Here is a 23,060-nt window from a genome sequence, read left to right as displayed (position 1 = left end):
AGCGCCAGTCTTTGCAGTGGCATTGGACTATTTGTTTGAACATCTTTACAGTCTTCTATCACCATTGTTCCCCCATTGTGCATGTTTGCAGTGATGTATCACAGCTATTCCTATGCCCCTCTGGTAATGGGCAGATGGGCTCAGCATTCCTAGGAGCTGCCACATCTTGTGGGTAAAGGTAACAGGAGATGTGAATGTTCTGTGAGAGAGAAAGAGAAAGAGAGACAGATGGAGAGGAGTGAAGGAGAAGAGGTGTGTGTGTGGGTGAGGGTTGAGGGGGTGAGTGTGACTGTGAGACTAAAGTATAAAGGTAGGAGTGAAGAAAAATGAGGGGGGTGGGAAGGGGGAGAGGGGAAAGTAGCAAGACAAGAAGAAGACGCTGATGTTTTGATACAATTTATAATAAAAGATCTAAGAGTAAGAGTACCGTATACATGTATAGTAGAAAGATAGACAACCACACACACACACACACACACACACACAGGTTCACAAACACATAGTGACATACACACATTCAGTGATTCACATACACTCACATAAACATACATGTACACGCACACTCCTTTTTTCTCACAGACACTGCAAAGAAAAAGGAGACAGAAAATGAGGGAAGTAGAGAGAATGAGCGCCTAAGGCCCAAAAAAAAAAAGTGTGGTTAAGGTAACATAGGGTAGGAAGGTAGGCAATAACTTTTTTTTTTTAAACTTTTTTTTCTAATGTGTACAAATTAAACCTACTTGACAGGGAAATAAGTGTGCGACTCGGGCGCTTTCGCTTTCATTGCGTTTTCTGCACTCAGTGTTTTTTAGTTTTTTTTGTTGTTGTTGTTGACAAATGTAATAAAAAGTTATAGGGTCGGCCCTAAAAATAGGGTAGGTCGGGTTACCGTAACCACACCTATTTTTTTTTTTTAGGCCTAAAGCACAGATCATTTAGACACAAATGATAGAGGGGGAGGGGAGCGGGTGTGAGAGAAAGAAAGAGAAGGCCGATGGAAGCCGTAGCACAAGGAATTCCCAACACCAAGGAAAGAAGATGAACATGTCTGTCCCCTACTACACTCGCCCCCCAACACCCTACGAAGATCAAGAGAAGAAGCTGCATAATCTTGCTGTAAAAAAGACATACTGACACTGAGACACCATGACACAAAATTAAACAATGCCTCATTACTTTCTCTTTTTTTCACCAGTGCTTTACCCTCTTAATTATTCCCAGTAAGGCCAAAAAAAAAAAAAAAAATTGTCTGTTTCTGGTAACATGGCTAAAAAAAATAGGGTCGGTAGGTAGGGATTTTTTTTCTTTTTTTCCCCCCAAATGTAGACCAATAAAACTAACTTTAAAAATCGCGCAAAGAGATTGGATTCACTATACATAGAGACAAGACATTCAACACATTTACAAATCTTGTCTCAACACATTTACCGATCGTCAGCGGACTTTCGTTTTCACACGTTTTTGTTGTTCATTTTCTCACCCTGTCCTTTACCACCAAAAAAAGAAAAAAAGTTTTTGAGTTTGGAAAAAAAAAGTTTAGGGTCGGCGCCAAAATTTAGGGTCGGTCGGGTGACCAGAAACAGACAATTTTTTTTGTTGGCCTAATGATGATGATGATGAAAATGTGCATACACATTTTGTACTTGTAAAATTTTGTATGTGGAAGGTAATGAAAGAAGGACATGATTTGTTTTACATTATTTTACGGCACAACTCACATCCTTCCATGCCACCTTAGAAGGATAGAAACCTCTACTGAAGCTAAAATTTCATTTCTCGCCTTCTACTGTAGATGTTATACAAAGTTCTAGTGACTATTCGCTTGTTTTGAATGTTGTTCTTTCATTATTGGAGACCGTGCGTCTTGTGAATGTTCCATACTGTATTGTAATAAATCACTTGCTTCTTGTTGATTATTGATTGTGATGTCTTGAATTTAGGATTTCAAACAGTGTACAGCGTCTATGAGATAGGCATGCCATGGTGAAATTGTAAACCAAATGTGGAGTCATTTGGACTTTTGCCAGTTTTCTGTGTACTTCAATTGTAAAACAAAATCCCCCCCAATTGTTAAAAAATAAATGATACAAACTCCTCCCCCCCAACCAAACAATGGTGGAAAAAGAAATGACACAAAATGTCGCAAACTAGGGATCTCAAGAAAGTTCTCTAGTTCTTTTTCTATCCCACAAATCCACTCAATGGTAGAAAAATGTCATGCTAGGAACTATGATAGCTTGGAGCTGTGAATCCAGACTTGCGCTATAGAAAAGTGATTGATTATTATTATTATTATGATAAGTGTTTTGCTCACCCGCCCTGGGACTCTTGGTGCAGTGTGCGCTGCCTGGGTTCCTTGGGCGTCTTGTTGCCCTCCATCCTCAGCAGCGGCCCCATGTCGGCCCCCTGCGCCTTGTCCAGGTTCTCGTGGCCACCGTACGACACTTTGGGCTGCGGCCGCTCTGGGGGCGTCACTACTCCGTAGTTGTTGATGATGTGGTCCATCTGCACAGTGAGAAATGACTGATGATTTGTTGTGGTGTCCGCTTTTCGAGAGAGCTTGAATGGCTTTGACTTTGAGGTAAGAGCGCCTGTCAGTTTTACTGTGGATATTGAAACTCAGCAGTACCTTGAGCCTAGAGTGAATTGTAACACTAAATGGCTGATGATGAAATTCAGAAGAAAAACGAAATACTAAAACTGGGGTTGTCATTTTTTGGCTCACGTAAGTGTAGCCTATGCGATGCTAAACTTTGTCTGTGTGTCTGTGTGTGTGTGTGTGTGTGTGTGTGTGTGTGTGTGTGTGTGTGTGTGTGTGTGTGTGTGTGTGTGTGTGTGTGTGTGTGTGTGTGTGTGTGTGTGTGTGTGTGATAGAAACTTTAACATTTGACTAAACACAGAAATACTAATTTTACCTGGTTATTATCCAAGCAACAGCTTCAAAATATTGAAGCAATGATCAACATTGTGTCGGCATGTGTGTAGTTAAACTTAAAGCGTGTATCCAAAGAAAACGGGTGGTGGTGGGTTTTGAAGGGGTACAAGCAGTTGACTGGTTTGTGACTGTGTGGTATGTAGACCAGGTCAGGTGTCAAGACCAGGTCAGGGGTAGCGCGAAGGATTGTGGTATACATAGATTCACTTCTCCAGTTCACCTCTGCAGTTCACCTCTGCATTCGCCGATTCGGGGAAGACGACTTCACGTTGTTCGGTTTCTAAGCTCCAGAAAAGTAAATAAAGAAGATACCGAAGGGAGATTTCCTACAATTTGATCTGCACAGCGTTTTTCCAATGTCCACGCGAGGAAGAGCTGTCGAAAGCGCAGTGTCGATCTGGCAGTCGTATCCCGGTAAGTACAGAGACAGATCTAGTGTCTCCCACTCTGATAACGTGTCACCTACTGTTAATCCGTTTTGTTTTAATTTCTTTTTATTTCAGCAGACACAGATGTCAAACACAGTGCTAGGCAGTCACCCCCAGTGAAATGAGTTGATCTAAAGTGCCTGTAATGTTTGGATGTCTTTGTTCTTGGTTCGATTTATGTGAATTTCAAGACTTGCAGTAGACCTAGAGTCTCAAGTTTACTCTGCCCGTATAAAACTGTCCACCATTTACTTGAACATGCAGATAAAATTATAAGGAAACGGAATGAATCTGTTCTCAAAGTCAAAATGATCACGATTTTGCCTCAGATTCAAAACATGCACTGTCATGGTTTTGTCTGTATAATTTGGTAAGTCTTATACTGTACCTTGCAACAACTTCCTTGAACTTGAAAGACAGTTTTTGAATGCTAGATCTGTATCGCGTTTCATTCCAGACTCGATCCTCTCTTTGATTGTACTGTTTGCTTACAAACTTATTAATTTAATTAATTATTAAGCGTTAGTTTTAACTCTGTGTGTGTGTGTGTGTGTGTGTGTGTGTGTGTGTGTGTATGTGTGTGTGTGTGTGCGTGTGTGTGCGTGTGTGTGTGAGTGAGTTTGTGTTACTGTTTGTTGATTTCTTACGGGAGCCTTGAAGGCTTCGCCTCTTGTTTTACAAGTTTTTAAAAACGTTAAAAGACAATGCAAACTCTGTGTACGTCAAACTTAAACTAAATCAGAAAGACAAGCAATTCCCCCTTACAAGTTACATGTATACTTGTAAGAAGTCAGTCTGCCCAAGTCAGTAAAACAGCTGTTCTACTCAAAGGGAAAGACATCAAGATGATAACACCAACCGGTGCAGTGGCGTGGTTGATAAGACATCAGCCTCCTAATCCAAAGGTCGTGAGTTCAGCCGCATGGTGGGTTAAGGGTGGAGATTTTTCTGAGATCTCCCAGGTCAACTTATGTGCAGATCTGCTAGTGCCTTATCCTCCTTCGTGTGTACACGCAAGCACAAGATCAAGTTCGCATAGAAAAGATCCTGTAATCCACGTCAGAGTTTGTTGGGTTAGGCCCCCCCAAAAAATAGGTCTGTTTACGGTAACCCGACCGACCCTAGTTTTTTTCGCGCGACCCTAGACTTTTTTTTGGCATTTGGGAAAAAAAAAAAAAATCTTGTTTTTTTGGCAAAATAACGTAAAAATATGGTTTTTTGGAAAAAAAAAAAAAAAAAAAAAAAAAAAATCCCGACCTACCGACCCTATTTTTTTGGCCTATGTTACCGTAAACAGACCTATTTTTTTTTTTGGCCTTATAGAAGCACACAAATACCCGGCATGCTTCCTTTGAAATTGGCGTATGCTGCCAGAATGGCGGGGTTAAAACGGTCATAGTCATACACTTAAAAATCCTCTCGTGCAAAAACATGAGTGAACGTGGGAGTTCTACTTCTAACGCATGAACGAAGAAGAAGAAAAAAATTACACCCACCTTGCCATGGTTTCGCTCAGCATATTCACTGGCCTCGTTGCCCTTGACCTTGGGTGCAGGTCGGTCATTCTCAACAGAGAGGTTGCCGTAGTTTTCAATGAGGTTGCGCATTCCCCCGCCCTTGTTGGACTCTGCGATTTCTGCTGCCTCTCCTTTGACGGCACGAGGGTGAACAGCTGGCTGGATAGGTGGGTCTGGGTATCCTCCCATCATTTCGTCCATCACACCTTTGTTTGTCTAAAACATGGTCAGAAAAGTCCATTGAAGTTAATATTGATGGATTCACATCCTTACATGAGTTGCTAGTCACACTGATGAAGAATTTTAATTTAGTTCATTTTTGTAATGTAACTTCATGGCAACAACCATGCAGTATTTATTTTGAACAGCAAATTTGCTGAAATAGTCAAAGTTTGCTATCTTTTTTAAAATTCAAGGCAGTCCTTGGCAACCCCTTCCACCCAGTGTGAAAAATGTGGACAGCTAAGCTTTCAGATTTGAAGAATTTAGCCTGCTTTTCACCAACTGCCAACTTCAAACAACATAATATTCCTAAGCATGATACTTTGATAGTGTTACTGTTATGTTTATTTGTCAAAAGATTCTCCTTTTTGTCACTTCTGTTACTCATGTGGAGTGGATGCAGGCACAAAGACAGTCCGATAGGTACAGATCTGGGTGCACACAGCACAGGCAGGCAGGCAGACACTCAGAGACAGAGACAGACAAAACGAGACTCCTCAACAAAAACAGAGAAACATGTGCACAGATAAAGTAAACCACACACAATGCTGAATATATATATATATAAGACCAAAGGGGCTTGGGATGGATAGAAACTAGAATGTGCATCAGAGAAAATCTGGAAGCAATTTTAGACTGTTCTGCTTTATCTAGCCAGACACCTCTGTGCCATTGAAACATCCACTGGAAAACCATTCTTTCTTGACATCCAAGCCTAGATAACTAAGCAAAACAAGGAACTCAGTCTTAATCAAATGCAACAGCAAAATATTCCTCACTTCCTAGTATTCAAAGGTTGATTTCGTATAGTCTAAAAATAAGAAAGAAAAAAAAGATAAAGAAAAAAGAAGTACTTGTAACTTAAAGACAAGTTGGCCTGATAAAAAAGGAAGTCATTCAGAAATCAAGAAGCACATGTATGCCAAGAGGAAGATTCTGCAGATTTGACAACACTATCATCTATGCAAACAACTTATGTCATTCATAAACAATCATTTTCAGCAACTAAAGGTTACCCGTTAGTTATAAAACCAAGCTATGGACATTTAACTTCACATTTGACCAAATTCAGCAAGAAACTTGCCTGGACAAGAAAATACCACAGTTGTGGGAAATATTTCCCTCCTCAGGACAGAGAAGAAATACAGAATTTTCTGTTTCAAAACTGGTCACACTACCACTAGCACACTCTTGAAATATTAGGATAATGGGAAACAGAATAAACTGGCCGTCCAGAACACACAGCTGTTTCAGAAACATACATGTACTTCCTCAAAGTGAAACCAAAAAAACGATTCCTTGTGCATGTGCCCAGCTTATATACAGCACTCCTCAACTGACAAGAATAGAGGGAGGGGGAGAGGACGGGGGAGGGCAGGGACAAGAGCGCAATAAAAACCGCATTCTTCGCCAATCTGTAGGTGTTATTCTGTGAGACTGTCAACATAACATAACAGGAGTCAAAATACCCAATGCGCCTTTGCCACTCAGAGAAATGCAAGGAACCATTTTTCTTGCCGGGCGCAGGGCAACTTTGACAGATAAATCTGCGAGGCTAGCGTGTCATTTGTACCAGGTGTGAGTTTTTTTCCCAGACGGACTGGGGGTTTATGGTCCGTATGCCTGTCTGGGAGTAGCTGGGGGGGGGGGGGGGGGGGGGGGGGGGTCTTGGAGGAGATGGAGGTGGGTGTAGGTAGGGAGTAGGAAGAAAAGCGGGGGACAAACCGGGGAGAAATACAGGGAAACAGAGCCGAAGATAAGCCTAAGCTCTCTATAGGCGGCCAAGGCCTCATTCATAACTTTATTCATTCATCCGGTAGTTCTTGAAATGTGTACTGTGCACACATAAGCCCTTTCACGGGCAGGCAAAGAGACAGGGTATGTATGATACGCTTGACGAGAGTTACGTGTAATTTGTGAAAGAAAGGTGAAAAGTGGGAGGGCCCGTTTTACGAGCTGTTGACACAAATCCTTCACTCCCTGCCCCTGTTTTGGCCTCCGCCTGGAATAGACTACTCAGCACTCAGATTGTAACAAACATAAGATCTGAATACGCGGGCTTGTAATACGAATGTTGGGGTCGAAAGGAATTGGAAACCTTGACACGCAATGCGGCAGCAAAGCCAAGGATACCCTTTCAGTAAATTACGAAAAAAATGTCCAATGCTTTATTTGCAGTCCTAGTCCTACTGTCTGTTTACAACTTTATGCAAACATTCTATAACTGTGTGTATTGGTACGAGGTGTTGTTAAGTACTTATCTATCTTTTCACGCTTAGTGACAACTTTGACAGTTGGTGAAGATGAATCACCGCTTGAGGTTGAATGAAAATTAATGCAACACCGCTACTGCCATTCCCACAGTTGTGATTTTCAAATCAGGTTTGGACATGATGATATCCAGATGATCCTGTCTGAAATACCTTTCGTCAGCAACAACAAGATCTGGCTCAGTGTCACCTACTTTTATTTCTTTACATGACTGCTAATGTCTAGCGTGAAAAAAAACCACCAACATTGTGTGCAAGAACGGAAGAGATTATCGACGAGGTGACAAACGTGAAGTTTGTCCCAACTTGGAGAAAAGAAAGTGGGGGTTATGGACAGAGAATCTTGGCGCAAAGCCGGTTGGCCCCGAGTTGGCATGTTTTTGTGCCAGACTGAAGAAAGGAGCAATACTTTGGGTATTCTAAAAACAATTATCAGGATATCTACACTCTAGGTATGATGCTCTACACCACACAGAGTGCCTGCAATTCTTTGGACTCGGTTCCACAGAAGAGAGTGTAGAACGGATGCCGCTTGGGGGAAGGTGAGGGGGTACTTTTTTTGCCAAGTAGGCCACATTTTCTGACCATCACCCGACCTCTGACCCTCCCTACCCCCGTTCCGTTCACGCTGCAGTGAACACCATAAGCAATGGAACGAGAACCCTCTGCTTGATGCATCGTCTCTCATTTACAAAATCTAGTGTACATGTATCGCATCCTTCTTGTTCTCCCCCATCTCACCTCTGCTCTTGTTTCTCATGGTAAAGGCAAAGAACGTAGGAATGAAAAGGTCAGGCAGGCTATCATCGTTTTTGAAGCAAGGACCATCTCTGGCATGCGAATGCTATCGCCAACCCCCACCCCAACTACCTGGACCCATGTCTGTGACCCGGACCCCTTAGCCCATCCCATGCTCCATGCCCTCCTTACCTGGATATCACGAACTACAAAATACCCAGATTTTCTGTTTTCGCACTTTAATACCTCTCCCGTTTTCTGAAGTAACTGAACTGCTGCTTTACTGGGCACCTTAATCTCCAACTGGCATTTCCCCACAGATTATCAGTTCCTGACCGACACCTTGAATCGTCACGTTGATATTATGATAACATGACATGTTCTACGGTACATGTAGAGTGTTACCTGAACATTTCAAAACGCGGGAGGGAAGTATAAAACGGGAGAGAAGTATAAAGCCATGAGCAAGTCAGAAAAGATGGAAATGGAATGGGTGGTTAAAGTAAACAGATAATTGATAAGAGAGGAGTAGTACTTCTAGAGTTGTTCGAAGGGGACATTTACACCAGAGATGTGAGGGAAAAGCAGGGGAGATGAAGACAAGACAGGAAAGAAGTGTGTGTGTGTGTGGGGGGGGGGGGGGGGGGGATCGTAGATTGGGGCTACAGCGGTGGTTGCTAAGCTACAGACCCTTACTGCCTACCAATGTCTAGAGGCATGTAGCTATACGTCATTCGACGGACACTATCATGACACATCATCCACGATCCAGTGTTTGCTTGGCGCATTCTGCACTGTGTGCTTGTCACTGCTTCGTGCTTACTATGATGGTACTATGTACATGTATCTTATTCTTTCAGAGAAAGACATGTGAACATGCTCTGTCGGCTGTGTGTGGTTATGTTGGGAGTGGGATAGGAAGGTGGAGAGAGAGCAAGAGCCAGAGAGATAGGCTTAATTAAGAGTTGGGAGGGGTGTAACGGCTGTAAGTGCACAACCATTGTCTCAATGACACTGACAAACACTGGCATCATTTCTTTAATACATAGAAGCTATTCTCTCTTTCTCTTCGCGCGAGCGCACACAGACAGACACACACGAATAAAGTATCTTTTGTGAATTGTTATAGACGCAGGCAAGTTACGTGTACACGCTCTCGCAGAAACACACTGCTGCCTATCCAGGTAAAAACACAGAAAGCAGGGTCGTATACATGTGTGACATACATGTTAATACACACACACACACACACTCAAACGGGCGCTCCTTCAATCAGACCATTAGCATGCACACCAGCACTCCTACTGACACACACGCAGCTACACTGACAGACGAACAGACTAACTGACCGACACTCCATACACCTTATGATCTCACCTGAGCAATTTTGCGAGCGGTGTCGGTGCGGAGTTTCTCTCCGGGTCGGGGCGAGTTGTAGTTGTCGACGTTGTCGCTGTAGTCAAACCACCGCTCCATCGTGCCCCTGTTTCTCTCGGCGTAGGCTGCCCCCTCCGGACGAAGCCGGGGGTGAGGGCGGGGGGAAGGTACATACTCTCCGTCAGTCGATCCGTTTTCGTTGTGATCAGACATGATGGGGCACTTTCACGAACTTTCTTTCACTCCTATACTCCAAGAACGAAGCTGTAAAACTTGATAGCTGCTGGTGGACTCGCTTGAAGCTGCTGGGTGCTTGACGCTCAAAAACTTTTTTAAGATCCGCGTTGTGCGATTTGATCCTGGCGAGAACAGCACCGAGCACAAACAAAACTGCCGAGGTTACACTTCCAAAATCACAGGCTGTAAACTCCAATAGAGATAAACTGGGCGACAGAAATCCACTGAATACACAGACACTAGACACACACACAGGAATAAAAACCGTGACACTGACTAAACTCCCCCCTGTCACGCAAGAAAGAACACTGGCTCCTCAGCGACAAAACTTTGACGACACTTGCCGGCCGAATCCTTGCGCTTGAAGCAGACGACAGTGGATGCGCCGGTGTCAGCTGAAAAAGTTCACAGGGAAAATTCGTCGCGCAGCCCATGCACGTCAGATTACCGGTTCTCATTCCCTCACCCAACTTCTCTGTGTGTTTTTGTTGTTTTCCTTGTCCTTATTTTAACGAAGTCTTAGTTTGTGTCACCGGAAAGACGTGTAGAGCAGCCCCCTGTCTCCGCAGCGTAGTAGTTTGAAGTGTGAACAGGTTCAGGGGCCTTTTCTTTCTCTGCGTAGACAGACACCTCCTCTGTGTTTACTTGGCAGGGATGACGAAAGCTGTATTTCCCCCTCTCTCTTCTCCCCTGCGACTGCAAAGTAATGAAAGGCATCTCATGACACGGGCCCCAAAAACTTTTAAACGGGGAGGGTGGGGGTGGGGAAGAGAAGAACAGAGAAAGAATTGCGATAATTAACCCATATCCTACCATGCACGCTTCACACGTGCATTAAAAAAGTTGAAGGTTTCAGTGGCAATGAAAGCGAGATCACTTTTGATTTTGATGTGCCGCGATTGCTGATAGAGTTGTCTACCTTTCCAACACCCCTTCCCGCTTCCTGCTTGCAAAACTCACACGTGGAAACATCTTTTCTGCAGCAGACTCGGAAAAATGACTTCGAAATCTTCACGTCAATCTCAGTAAGTGCCATTTATTTACAAAAGCAGTTATGTTGCTAAAGCTTGCACTTTTATTTGCATGAACATCTATGGAAAAACATGTTAGATTCAATTTGTGTGTAGGATGAAAGTTCCATGGAACTTTTGATCGAAGTAAAAGGTAACGTCTCTGCACGCTCCAAGCGTGCATGGTAGTGAAAGGCCCCTGTATTTAGTGCTGGGCTACGTACGCTTCACGCGTGCATGGTAGCGAGAGACCCCTGGGTGTTGTGTACTTACATACTCTATAAACATGCACATAGTAAAATGCTTTTGACTTTCAAATAAACATGCAGTGGCGGATCCAGTGGTGCGGCGTAGGGGGGCACTATTTCTTGTTCTTTTGATGATAATATTGTGTTCTTTTGATGCTATGTTCGTATTGTGTTCTTTTGACGCTATGTTCGTGTCTCTGCTCTCCCCTGCAATGTCCCTCCCCCCCCCCCCCCCGTCCCCCTCCCCGTCTGGCATGGTGTTGTGGGTTATGAATGCATACATTCTTGTAAGTGTGCATATTTCTGTATGCAATCATGCATTTACATATAGGCTCATACATACATTGTATACACTCTCGCTTGCACCAAACACACTAAATTCTTTGCAAGTTATTCAAACATACTGACGTTACTCTATTTCTTTGCATTCTTTTTCAGACTCCCACGACGGATGAACGTACATGATGTCTTGAGTCAACTCGAGGAAGATGGATTCTTCAATGCAGCTGTGTACATCACTCCCCCAGGTGATGGGGAATTATCTGATGAAGACAGCGGAGAGGAAGATGGGGGTGGACAGGTAAACAATTTGAACCGTCGTCAGCTTCACGCTGAGGCTGAAGGAGTAGTGACTCGCAGTGATGGACAGGTAGTCAGAATGGGTGGCCCGAACGACGAGACTGAGTTAGATCAAGACCCGCCTGGACGACCTGCCCCTCCACAACCAGTACCCGCCTCTCCACAATCAGTACCCGCCTCTCCACAATCAGTACCCGCCTCTCCACAATCAGTACCTGCCTCTCCACAATCAGTACCCGCCTCTCCACAATCAGTACCCGCCTCTCCACAATCAGTACCCGCCTCTCCACAGCAGGCACCTGCTCTACGTAACCTACGTAATCGCCAGCGAAATCAACCTGCTCCTATTCAGGTACCGGTGCCTCGGCAACAGCTTGCAGGCCGCCTGCTACAGAATCAGAGGCAACAGCGCCTGCAGCAACCTGCTGTGCGTAATTGGAGACGAGAAGATCTTCCAAGAAATCTAAATCTCCAACAACAGTGGCCTGTCCTTCCACAAGCACAATTTCTCAATGAAAACCTCAATCCTTTGGAGATGTTTGAACTCTTTATTGACGATGACGTGGTTGATTACATCGTGGATCAGACAAATCTTTACGCGAGGAGAGACAAAGGGAACCACACCTTTGTTACCACCAGGCAAGAGTTCCGCACATTTATGGCCATACTGCTCCTCTCTGGATACAACCAGATTCCACGCAGAACCATGTATTGGGAGAGAAACACTGACTGTCACAACACCGCTGTCTCTGGTGCCATGAGCAGGAACAGGTTCGATGAACACATGAGATTTCTCCACCTTGCAGACAACAACACACTGGACCCAAACGACAAGGTCAGCAAAGTCAGGGCATTCGTCTCGATGATCAACGAGAGGTGTCTGTTGTATTTCCCTGAGCAGCAACATCTCTCAATCGATGAGAGCATGGTCCCCTATTTCGGACATCACTTGACAAAACAATTCATCCGAGGGAAGCCAATTAGATTTGGTTTCAAACTGTGGACCCTCGCTGACCCGCTTGGGTACGTTGTTCAATTCGAACCGTACACTGGGGCTGGCGGTGGTCAACCATACGGTCGTCTTGGTCTCGGGGGAACGGTGGTCAAAGATCTGATTTCGGAGCTTCCACAACGCCCTTATTACCTGACGTTTGATAACTTCTTCACATCTCTTCCACTGCTGAGTGATCTTGCGGCTAACGGCATAGGGGCGACAGGAACAATCAGGAAGAACCGCATAGAACACTGCCTAATGAGAGATGCCACCCGGTTCGCCAAAGAAGACCGTGGTGCCCTAGACTTCCGTCATGACCGACGCAGCAACGTACTGGTTGTGGAATGGAACGACAACAGTGTAGTGACCGTGGCGAGCAACTGCGATCGTGTGATGCCGCTTGCACGAGTTCGGCGCTGGTCAAGAGCACAACGTCAGTTTGTTCAGATAGAGCAGCCAGATCTGATCAGAGTGTACAACGCAACCATGGGTGGAGTTGACAGGGCAGATCAAAATATCAATGCCTATCGGATCTCTTTGCGCACCAAAAAGTGGTGGTGGCCATATTTTGCACATGTGCTGGAACTCGTGATGCAGAATGCGTGGCTGTTGTTCCGGAGAACAGATGCACACACCGCCGAGCCTCTCGACTTGCTTGCCTTCCGGTGACGCATTGTGCAAGTCTACCTGATGCGGCATGGAGCCATTGCCATGCCACGGCGTGTTGCTCGACTTGCTCTGCCTGCCGTCCACAGAGTGCCAGACGAAGTCAGGTTTGATGGCGTCGGTCATTTCGCTGGTCCATCGCAGACAACAAAGCGGTGCGCACTGTGCAAGAAGAACACCAAGAAACTCTGCCTGAAATGCACAGTTGGACTTCACAATCAGTGCTTCAATGCGTTTCACGGCATCCACTGAGCGTGCAGGTCTTCCATGACGCTCTGCTCAACTTGCCATGTCTACAGAGCTCAAAGTTGAAACTTATGAGTTTGAGAAACTATTTGTGAACTGTAGGTCTTGTCATCACTACTTTGTGTTTGTTCGTATCATTTGTTTGTGAAGTTTTGGAGATAAAAAAAACACGTACCCTCTTGATACCATGCACTCTCTGAGCGTGCATCATGAGAACACTTATACGTACCCGTTGGCTACCATGCACTCTTCAAGCGTGCGTCCTCAAAAACTCATAAGAAAAATAAAAGTTCAAATGTTATGATTATATTTGTGTTAGAGAGTGTGTTTGTGATGGGAAAAAGCGAAAAAAAATAAAAAAATATCTAAAAAAAAATGTTGGTAGGATATGGGTTAAGTTGACAAATAATCATTTGGCCAAATGAAAATACATGTTGGTTTAGGGTAAACCCGACCGACCCTATTTTTTCCCGCCGACCCTAACACTTTTTGTTCATTTCTCAAAAAATCTAAAACCTTTTGGCACATTTTGCGAACCATACCGAGACTAAGGGAAGTAACCTCCTTTAAAATCGAGAACAAAAAAAGGCGACCTACCGACCCTATCTTTTTTGGTCACGTTACCCTAAACCAACATATATTTACACCCCCGGTATAGGGGTGTGTATAGGATTCGGTCGATGTGTTTGTGTTCGCATATATAGATATCAAGAATGAACGGACCGATCGTCACCAAACTTGGTGAACAGGTTCTATACATTCCTGAGACGGTCCTTACAAAAATTGGGACCAGTCAAACACACTGTTAGGGAGTTATTACACCCCCGGTATAGGGGTGTGTATAGGTTTCACTCGATGTGTTTGTGTGTTTGTGGCGGTGTTTGTGTTCGCAAGTAGATCTCAAGAATGAACGGACCGATTGTCACCAAACTTAGTGAACAGGTTCTATACATTCATGAGACGGTCCTTACAAAAATTGGGACCAGTCAAACACACGGTTAGGGAGTTATTGGTGGATTAAAATTATACAACGACTTATAGACGGACACACCCGTTGTCAAAGGGAAATAACCATTCTCACTGCCACCAACTGAGAAGGTTATTTCCCTTGACGGGGGTGTTTTTCCTATCAGAGGAATTTCTTGTTGGATTAAGATTCTACAAGGACTTATAGAGGGACATATTAATGGTCAAAGGGAAATAACCTTCTCAGTTGGTGGCAGTGAGAATGGTTATTTCCCTTTGACCAACGGGGGTGTTTTTCCTACCTCGGAGGAATTTCTTGTTTTGTTTGGCCTTACACTAAAAACACCACCTCCCCTCTCAACCTCCCTCTAGACATAACGCAGTACTGATCGAAGGAAATGAACACATCATACAAGACGACCCAGGAGAGCACACAGCATAATGTCTTGTGTGATTGAAAATGAAACCATGGAAACACTACAGTGCGAGGAAGGAGAGAGGGTGGTTGTGTTTCAGTGTTTGTGTGCGTGAGAGAGAGAGAGAGAGAGAGAGAGAGAGAGAGAGAGAGAGAGAGAGAGAGAGAGAGAGAGAGAGAGAGAGAGAGAGAGAGAGAGAGAGGAAGGAGAGGAAGGAGAAAAAGAGAGAGAGAGAGAGGGGAGGGGAGGGTGAGAGAGAGAGAGAGAGAGAGAGAGAGAGAGAGAGAGAGAGAGAGAGAGAGAGAGAGAGAGAGAGAGAGAGAGAGAGAGAGAGAGAGAGAGAGAGAGAGAGAGAGCGCGGATAAAGAACTGAGAAACAAGAGGCGAAGCCTTCAAGGCTCCCGTAAGAAATCGACAAACAGTAACACAAACTCATTCACTCCGTCACACATACACACACACGGTAAGCATAGGTGACACGGTGCAAGAGTGGGAGACACTAGATCTAGATCTGTCTGTCTGTAGCCTACTTACGGGGACACGACTGCCAGATCGACACTGCGCTTTCGACAGCGCTTCCTCGCGCACACACTGGAAACACGCTGTGCAGATCAACCTGTAGGAAATCTCCTTTGGTATCTTCTTTGTCTATTTTTCTGGGGCTACGAAACCGAACAATGTGAAATCGTCTTCCCCGAATCGGCGAACTGCAGCTGGGTGAGAACTGTATCTATACCACAATCCTTCACGCGATCTGACTTAACCTTGACCCCTGACCTGGTCTACATACCACACACGACACAAACCAGTCAAAAACAAAAAACAAACACCACCACCCGTTTTCTTTGGATACACACTTTAACTACATACGTGCCGACGAAATGTTGATCATTGCTTCAATACTTTGAAGCTGTTGCTTGGATAATAACCAGGTAAAATTAGTATTTCGGTGTTGAGTCAAATGTTAAAGTTTCTATCACACACATACACACGCACAGACAAACAAAAGTTAGCATCGCATAGGCTACACTTACGTGAGCCAAAAAACGTACACATATTACACACAAGCTCCTGGTAGCAGTGGCCTAGTGACTGGCATTCCAGCGTGAACAGGTGGGACATGGCAACCTTGCTCAAACAACTTTACCTACGCGCTTCCATTCACCTGCACTTTATTTTGGACTAGAGCAGAGTTTGAACGTCTATAGAGAGAGAGAGGAGGGGTAGAGAGAGAGAGAGGGAGAGAGAGAGGGGGGGGGGCGCTGAGGGATTATACAGGACCGATAACAGACATGTGTGCGCATACAAACTCGTCTTAGCAGGAAGCAAAAAAGGATGAGTAACCCGTCACCGTCCGTTTTCAGACACACGTGAAATCCACACCTGTGATCACACGAGTTTGTTTGTTTGTTTGTTTGTTTGCTTGCTTAACGCCCAGCCGACCACGAAGGGCCATATCAGGGCGGTGCTGCTTTGACATATAACGTGCGCCACACACAAGACAGAAGTCGCAGCACAGGCTTCATGTCTCACCCAGTCACATTATTCTGACACCTGACCAACCAGTCCTAGCACTAACCCCATAATGCCAGACGCCAGGCGGAGCAGCCACTAGATTGCCAATTTTAAAGTTTTAGATATGACCCGGCCAGGGTTTGAACCCACGACCTCCCGATCACGGGGCGGACGCCTTACCACTAGGCCAACCGAGCCGGTGAACACACTAATAACGTCCACCAGTGATGTATAACATCAAACAGAAAGAAGCTGTTTTTCACTGCTTCTCGCAATAAAGACATTTCGACATAGGGTTAGGCTTCCCTAAGATGAGATCAAATCAAAATAACAGATAATATCAGATGTAGGTTTAGGCAAACACGGTAAGAACCTATTTCTATTCTCGCCCTTTTTTAGTTTGGATGTGAAACGAGTACCAGGAAAAATCCAATACGTACCAAACTGCCTGAAAACAGCTAGGGCTACACGCACACAAACACAACGTGTACCAAACTGTCAGAAAATAGCTAGGGGTGCACACACACACACATACACACAAGCACGCGTGCGCAATTTGTACCAAGCTGTAGGCACATAGCAAGGACCACACACACACACACACACACACACACACACACACACACACACACACACACACACACACACACACACATACCCCTAAAGGGATGAGTAATCATAGAATTCCCCAAAGGCGGTTTTAGTGCCACTTCATACATCTCCGAAGATCAGCGGTTTCTCCTTTCCTCTTTCAGCCAGACCGTTATCAACAGAGGTGCTGTAATTCTTCGCTTGGTTTGTGGTTAAATGCTTACACTTATCAGTATCTCGGGCAAAGACCTACGTATTTAAATTGCATCAGTCTTTCGTGACTCCGATAAGGCCAGCAAATACGCCTCCAGTCTACCAGCTTGTCTGTAAGCCATTGACGGACGACCTGTCGTATAAATAAAAGAGGTTAGGATGGGTGAGGAAACGGGTGGAGTGAAAGAGGTAAAGGGATGAGAAAGGTAATTGGGGGAGGGGGGGGGGGGGGGTTAATGTGTTTTGTGCCATACCGAGCAATGCAGAGCTTTTTATGATCATAGATATGTTTGTTTTGAGTGGAGATGCGCCAAGTTTCTGTCACGGCTCTCTGCATGCTTTTCAAGCCAAGAGCGACCAACTCCATTAACAGGGCGTTTTTGGCTCACGTAAGTGTAGCCTATGCGATCGTAACTTTGTCTGTCTGTGCGTGGGTGCGTATGTGCGTATGTGCGTATGTGCGTGCGTGCGTGCGTGCGTGTGTATGTCTGTGATAGAAACTTTAACATTTCCGAGTCTATGGATTACGTCAGTCTCGGTCAAAAGTGTTCGACGTGTGTGATAGAAACTATTTGAAGACGTCACATTATGACGTAAGAGGGTTAGACGTCACGCAAAGGAATTACTGAAAGTCTCGGTCATTGTTATTGTGAGCGGGCCGAGACTACTTGGCAGATCCAGGGTCTCGCTTTCTTGCACAGTTTCACCTATGCTTACTGTGTGTGTGTGTGTGTGTGTGTGTGTGTGTGTGTGTGTGTGTGTGTGTGTGTGTGTGTGTGTGTGTGTGTGTGTGTGTGTGTATGTGTGACGGAGTGATTGAGTTTGTGTTACTGTTTGTCGATTTCTTACGTGAGCCTTGAAGGCTTCGCCTCTTGTTTATATCGTCATGACAGTGTGCTCTTTCGAACGACTGTTTTTAGAGGGAGGGGGGGGGGGGATAAAAAGAGAGAAAGAGAGCGAGAGAGAGAGAGAGATAGAGAGGGTGTGTGTGTGTGTGTGTGTGTGTGTGTGTGTGTGCGTGCGTGCGTGCGCTCGCCTGTGTGGCATCAGAAGATGTTCTGTTATTTCTGAGATCTGGACAGTAACAATTATGACTGGAAAAACAGTGGTGGTACAACAACTGCACAGACAAATATGTTTCAAGAGCTTTCGCGAAAAGGAAGAAAACCACATCAAAGGTGAATAGTTTCAGGTGGCCGACACTAGTTTTTAAAAAGAGCCACCCGACCCGACACGATGCACTTTCTTTCAACTTCTTTAATGATTTTGGCAACTTCGCACTGACGACGAGTTACAGAACAGAAGCAGCGGCTACTGAACACAGTAACGAGAGTGAAAAGCGGTAAAAAAAATAGCAACACGACTTTGCAAGGATCAACATCAGAAAAAATGCCGAAATGTGCGTAGTTGTTCTTTTTCCTGAATGAAGGAGGAGACCGACAATGATACAGTAACACCCATGACCATGTTTATGTTTACTGAATCAAAGGATTAAAATGTGTTCAACGTGTCATACAAAACTGAGTACGAGTAGGAGGAATTCCCCAAATGCCTCGGTCTCACATACGATTTTTCGGAAGTGTCGGGGAAAGTTAAGTCGGCTAGGTCGGAAGTGTCGGATGCAAATTTGGCTCCAAATTTCACTCCCGACCTGTCCTTACGACTGATCCGACACGCTTACGACAACCACCCGACAAATTTCTATTCGTCTGAGTCGGGAGGCTCTTCCGACTGTTTTGAAAATTTCAAAACAGTCTGAAGGGCCTTCCGAACTATCCGACTTTTCAAAAACAAAATTGCTAATTCTCACGAACTCTCCGACCTCTTCCGACTTCCAGCCGACTACCTAAAGTCGGGTGACATTCGTAGATGTGAGACCGAGGCATAATAGAAGGAAGAATCGCCTCTCCAGTGAACTCAGAAGTGTTGGATGCACATCACCTACGGTACCTGTGCACGCAACGTAGTTGTTTGGTTGTTGCTTTTTAAAGGTCCTTGTCTACATTTTTATACCGAAATCGCCATTTGACCATTAAAATGCAGAGTCCATTATCTACAATTATCAACAATACACCCCCTTTCGATCAGGAAAGACGAAGCCAGTGTAGCCGTTTGAAAATTCATTGTAGTATTCCAGCGTAGTACTCATAGTAGGATAATCCTTATTATTTTGGAAAATGCCAAGCGCAAAACTCCTCTCAAATCCCGTGCATTTCGTGCGTTAAAAAAAAAGCGTGGACAGCGCTCCAGTGTCAAACTGTTGCTGCACTTGTTTGGGCGTGGCTATAAGCATAGTGACATGAATTTGATTGGTCAGTATTTTTAGGCAAAGCACATGTTCTCAGCAAAGTCCAAAGTCACGCTACCCAAAAATAAAATCGTTTTTTACATATTTTTTTTTTCTATAATTTTTTTCCCCATGGTTCATTCATCATCTGACATAACTTTTTAGCGAAATCTAACCATAAGATTATTGAAACAAGTCGCGTAAGGTGAAAATACAACATTTAGTCAAGCTGTCGAACTCACAGAATGAAACTGAACGCACTGCAATTTTTCAGCAAGACCGTATACTCGTAGCATCGTCATTCCACCGCTCGTGACAAAGGAAGTGAAATTGACAAGAAGAGCGGGGTAGTAGTTGCGCTGAGAAGGATAGCACGCTTTTCTGTACCTCTCTTCGTTTTAACTTTCTGAGCGTGTTTTTAATCCAAACATATTATATCTATATGTTATTGGAATCAGGAACCGACAAGGAATTAGGTGTTTTTAAATCGATTTCGGAAATTTGATTTTAATCATAATTTTCATATTTTTAATTGTCAGAGCTTGTTTTTAATCCGAATATAACATATTTATATGTTTTTGGAATCAGAAAATTATGAAGAATAAGATGAACGTAAATTTGGATCGTTTTATAAAAAAATAATTTTAATTACAATTTTCAGATTTTTAATGACCAAAGTCATTAATTAATTGTTAAGCCACCAAGCTGAAATGCAATACCGAAGTCCGGCCTTCGTCGAAGATTGCTTGGCCAAAATTTCAATCAATTTGATTGAAAAATGAGGGTGTGACAGTGCCGCCTCAACTTTTACAAAAAGCCGGATATGACGTCATCAAAAGTATTTATCGAAAAAAAGAAAAAAAAAAAGTCCTGGGATATCATTCCCAGGAACTCTCATGTCAAATTTCATAAAGATCGGTCCAGTAGTTTGGTCTGAATCGCTCTACACACACACACGCACAGACAGACACACACACACACACGCACAGCCTCAGACAGACACACACACACAGACACACACGACCCTCGTCTCGATTCCCCCTCTATGTTAAAACATTTAGTCAAAACTTGACTAAATGTAACAAGAAGGGCAAAGCCCATACGACTCACATGCTTTACACATTTTTCCTACCAAAATACATGTGACCTTGACCCAAGGTCAAGGTCATCCAAGGTCATGCAACACAAAGCTGTTAATTCAAGACATAGGAAGTACAATGGTGCTTATTGGCTCTTTCTACCATGAGATATGGTCACTTTTAGTGGTTCACTACCTTATTTTGGTCACATTTCATAAGGGTCAAAGTGACCTTGACCTTGATCATATGTGACCAAATGTGTCTCATGATGAAAGCATAACATGTGCCCCACATAATTTTTAAGTTTGAAACAGTTATCTTCCATAGTTCAGGGTCAAGGTCACTTCAAAATATGTATACAATCCAACTTTGAAGAGCTCCTGTGACCTTGACCTTGAAGCAAGGTAAACCAAACTGGTATCAAAAGATGGGGCTTACTTTGCCCTATATATCATATATAGGTGAGGTATTGAATCTCAAAAACTTCAGAGAAAATGTGAAAAATGTGAAAAATAGCTGTTTTTAGGCAACATTTATGGCCCCTGCGACCTTGACCTTGAAGCAAGGTCAAGATGCTCTGTATGTTTTTTGGGGCCTTGTCATCATACACCATCTTGCCAAATTTGGTACTGATAGACTGAATAGTGTCCAAGAAATATCCAACGTTAAAGTTTTCCGGACGGACGTCCGGACGACTCGGGTGAGTACATAGACTCACTTTTGCTTCGCATGTGAGTCAAAAATGAAGAAGGTTATAAAAAGATTGTGTCTTTTCACACTTGTTCACGTGACGTAGAAACACTTGCAAAATTCCACGTGCACTTGACCTTCAAAGATAACGCGCGTGCGTTTAGGACCATTTTCTGAAATAGTCATTGAACAAACTATATATAGTACGTCTGGTACCTGTGCATAAGAGTTAAAGATGAAGAAGCACTTACAAAACTCCACGTGCACTTGACCTAAGTGAAAGCACGTGTGTTTACGCTCAGTTTCTGATGGACGAACTTCAGTCGAAATACTGCCGCACTAGAAGATAAGTTGGTTTCCTTCTGATAATGCCGAAGATAAGAAGTTGGTTGCCTATGAAAGCTTCTGAGCCTGCAATACGCTAATTAAGACAGAATGGTTTTGGCAGGGGTCTAAATGCTATGAAATGCTATTGCAAGTGTGTACCATAAGGTCTATCACAACTTACAGTTCAATATACCAGACGACAAATGTGTGTGTGTGTGTGTGTGTGTGTGTGTGTGTGTGTGTATGTGTGTGTGTGTGTACAGCGACAGACACCTAGATGAATGTGAGCAGACGGAACCGATTACTATTATTTTATCAACACGGGTAAGGGAGCAACACGCACGCATTTCTAACAAATCATTTATTCATACCGACGTATAAGACGTAAAATGTGTAATTACTTCAACGATTGAAAGAGTACCCACCAGCACGCGGAAGAATGTCACGAATAAGCAAGCAGCCAATTCATGTGTTCCGCTTTTTTCAGGTAACATAACAATCCACCATTCCAAGACACAAGCACAAGCTCTTCACAAATCCAAACAATAAACACATCTCATACCGCAGAGAGATAACCGAGACTGAACACACAGGTCTAATACTAAACAGACTTTGTCTACAAGAACTTCAACATCAACATCCGCGCTGAGTGCACGGACTGGAAACCGTACGCAACTATACCATACCCACACTCACACCGAGTTGATTTGGCTGAATTCCGAGGCAAGGAATCCAGGTGAGATAAACGGCGTGTGCGGCAGTGACAAGTAACGAAGAAACAGGTCCCCCCGGGGCTAAACAGGTACCCGGGGGGATCAATTATGGAGGCATGGGGAGCGAAGGAGACGGACAGTGAAGAATGGAGGGTCAGCACCAACTGACCGCTCCGGCAACGCGGTCAGATTGAATTAGGGAGGTCAGGGGGGAGGCTTTACACCTGACACAGGTGTTCTGGGGTGTAGATGGATTAGGGGTCACTCTAGACTTTCGACTGTAAGTGAGTAAAAATGAGCTGAAGTTTTTCTGAATGTTGAATATATATCATGTGTATCTAAATCCTCACCGTTGACACAGATAGAATTTGACCCGATTTCATCTGGGGGGGGGGGGGGGGGGGGACCCCACGAGAACAGGTAATAAAATGTCCTTATTTTGAGTTGTGGACTTCGTTACAACACACATACTGCATTAAGCAAACGTGGACAAAACACACATGTATGCATCAGATTTTGTCGCTGGCTGCTGACGACCCCCCCCCCCCCTTTTTTTCCCCCGTCTTAAAGCAAGAAGCCATCGCACACCACCTGGCCTTGTCTAACTTATATTCCGCGGCATAATTGCATTTATTTTTTTATCAAAGCCCGTTTTTTGTCTCTCTTGACGCAGCAGCCAATTTAACACGATTCTTGATTTGGTTTGCATGAGTACCATCATCGGCAGAAACCAACCTTATCATTGTAGACATTCTTCTTGCCATCTAAAGTGTAGACATTCTTCTTGCTATCTAAA

At 44.1% G+C, this 23,060-nt stretch overlaps 2 protein-coding genes across 3 annotated transcripts in view; one reads left to right on the top strand and one right to left on the bottom strand.

Annotated features, from left to right (window-relative positions):
- The window catches only part of LOC138945996 (uncharacterized), a 57,633-nt gene that overhangs the window by 27,161 nt on the left and 7,412 nt on the right, over nucleotides 1-23,060 (bottom strand). The window contains exons 1-4 of one of the 2 annotated variants that reach the window (XM_070317534.1): nucleotides 21,977-21,995; nucleotides 9,488-10,420; nucleotides 4,860-5,096; nucleotides 2,315-2,505 (exon numbers count right to left, since the gene is read on the bottom strand). In XM_070317534.1, the coding sequence (XP_070173635.1) occupies nucleotides 2,315-2,505; nucleotides 4,860-5,096; nucleotides 9,488-9,700 (641 nt within the window). In that variant the 5' untranslated portion in view covers nucleotides 9,701-10,420; nucleotides 21,977-21,995. Of the gene's footprint in view, nucleotides 1-2,314; nucleotides 2,506-4,859; nucleotides 5,097-9,487; nucleotides 10,421-21,976; nucleotides 21,996-23,060 lie in introns of those variants that run through there. The other variant, XM_070317533.1, reaches the window with a different exon arrangement.
- On the top strand, nucleotides 10,527-13,224 carry LOC138946134 (piggyBac transposable element-derived protein 3-like). Its single transcript, XM_070317640.1, has 2 exons — nucleotides 10,527-10,749; nucleotides 11,421-13,224. The coding sequence occupies exons 1-2, from the start codon at nucleotides 10,721-10,723 to the stop codon at nucleotides 13,222-13,224; spliced, it is 1,833 nt and encodes a 610-aa protein (XP_070173741.1). The 5' UTR covers nucleotides 10,527-10,720.

This window comes from Littorina saxatilis, linkage group LG13, assembly GCF_037325665.1.
Source record: "Littorina saxatilis isolate snail1 linkage group LG13, US_GU_Lsax_2.0, whole genome shotgun sequence".
Taxonomy (NCBI): Eukaryota; Metazoa; Mollusca; class Gastropoda; order Littorinimorpha; family Littorinidae; genus Littorina; species Littorina saxatilis.
This window is presented reverse-complemented; position numbering and strand designations above follow the sequence as displayed.

Bases quoted from the DNA above. Each gene is read 5' to 3' on its own strand.
- LOC138946134 (XM_070317640.1), top strand. From the start codon at position 10,721: ATGACTTCGAAATCTTCACGTCAATCTCA. The intron at 10,750-11,420 runs GTAAGTGCCATT...ATTCTTTTTCAG, and splicing joins AAATCTTCACGTCAATCTCA to ACTCCCACGACGGATGAACG.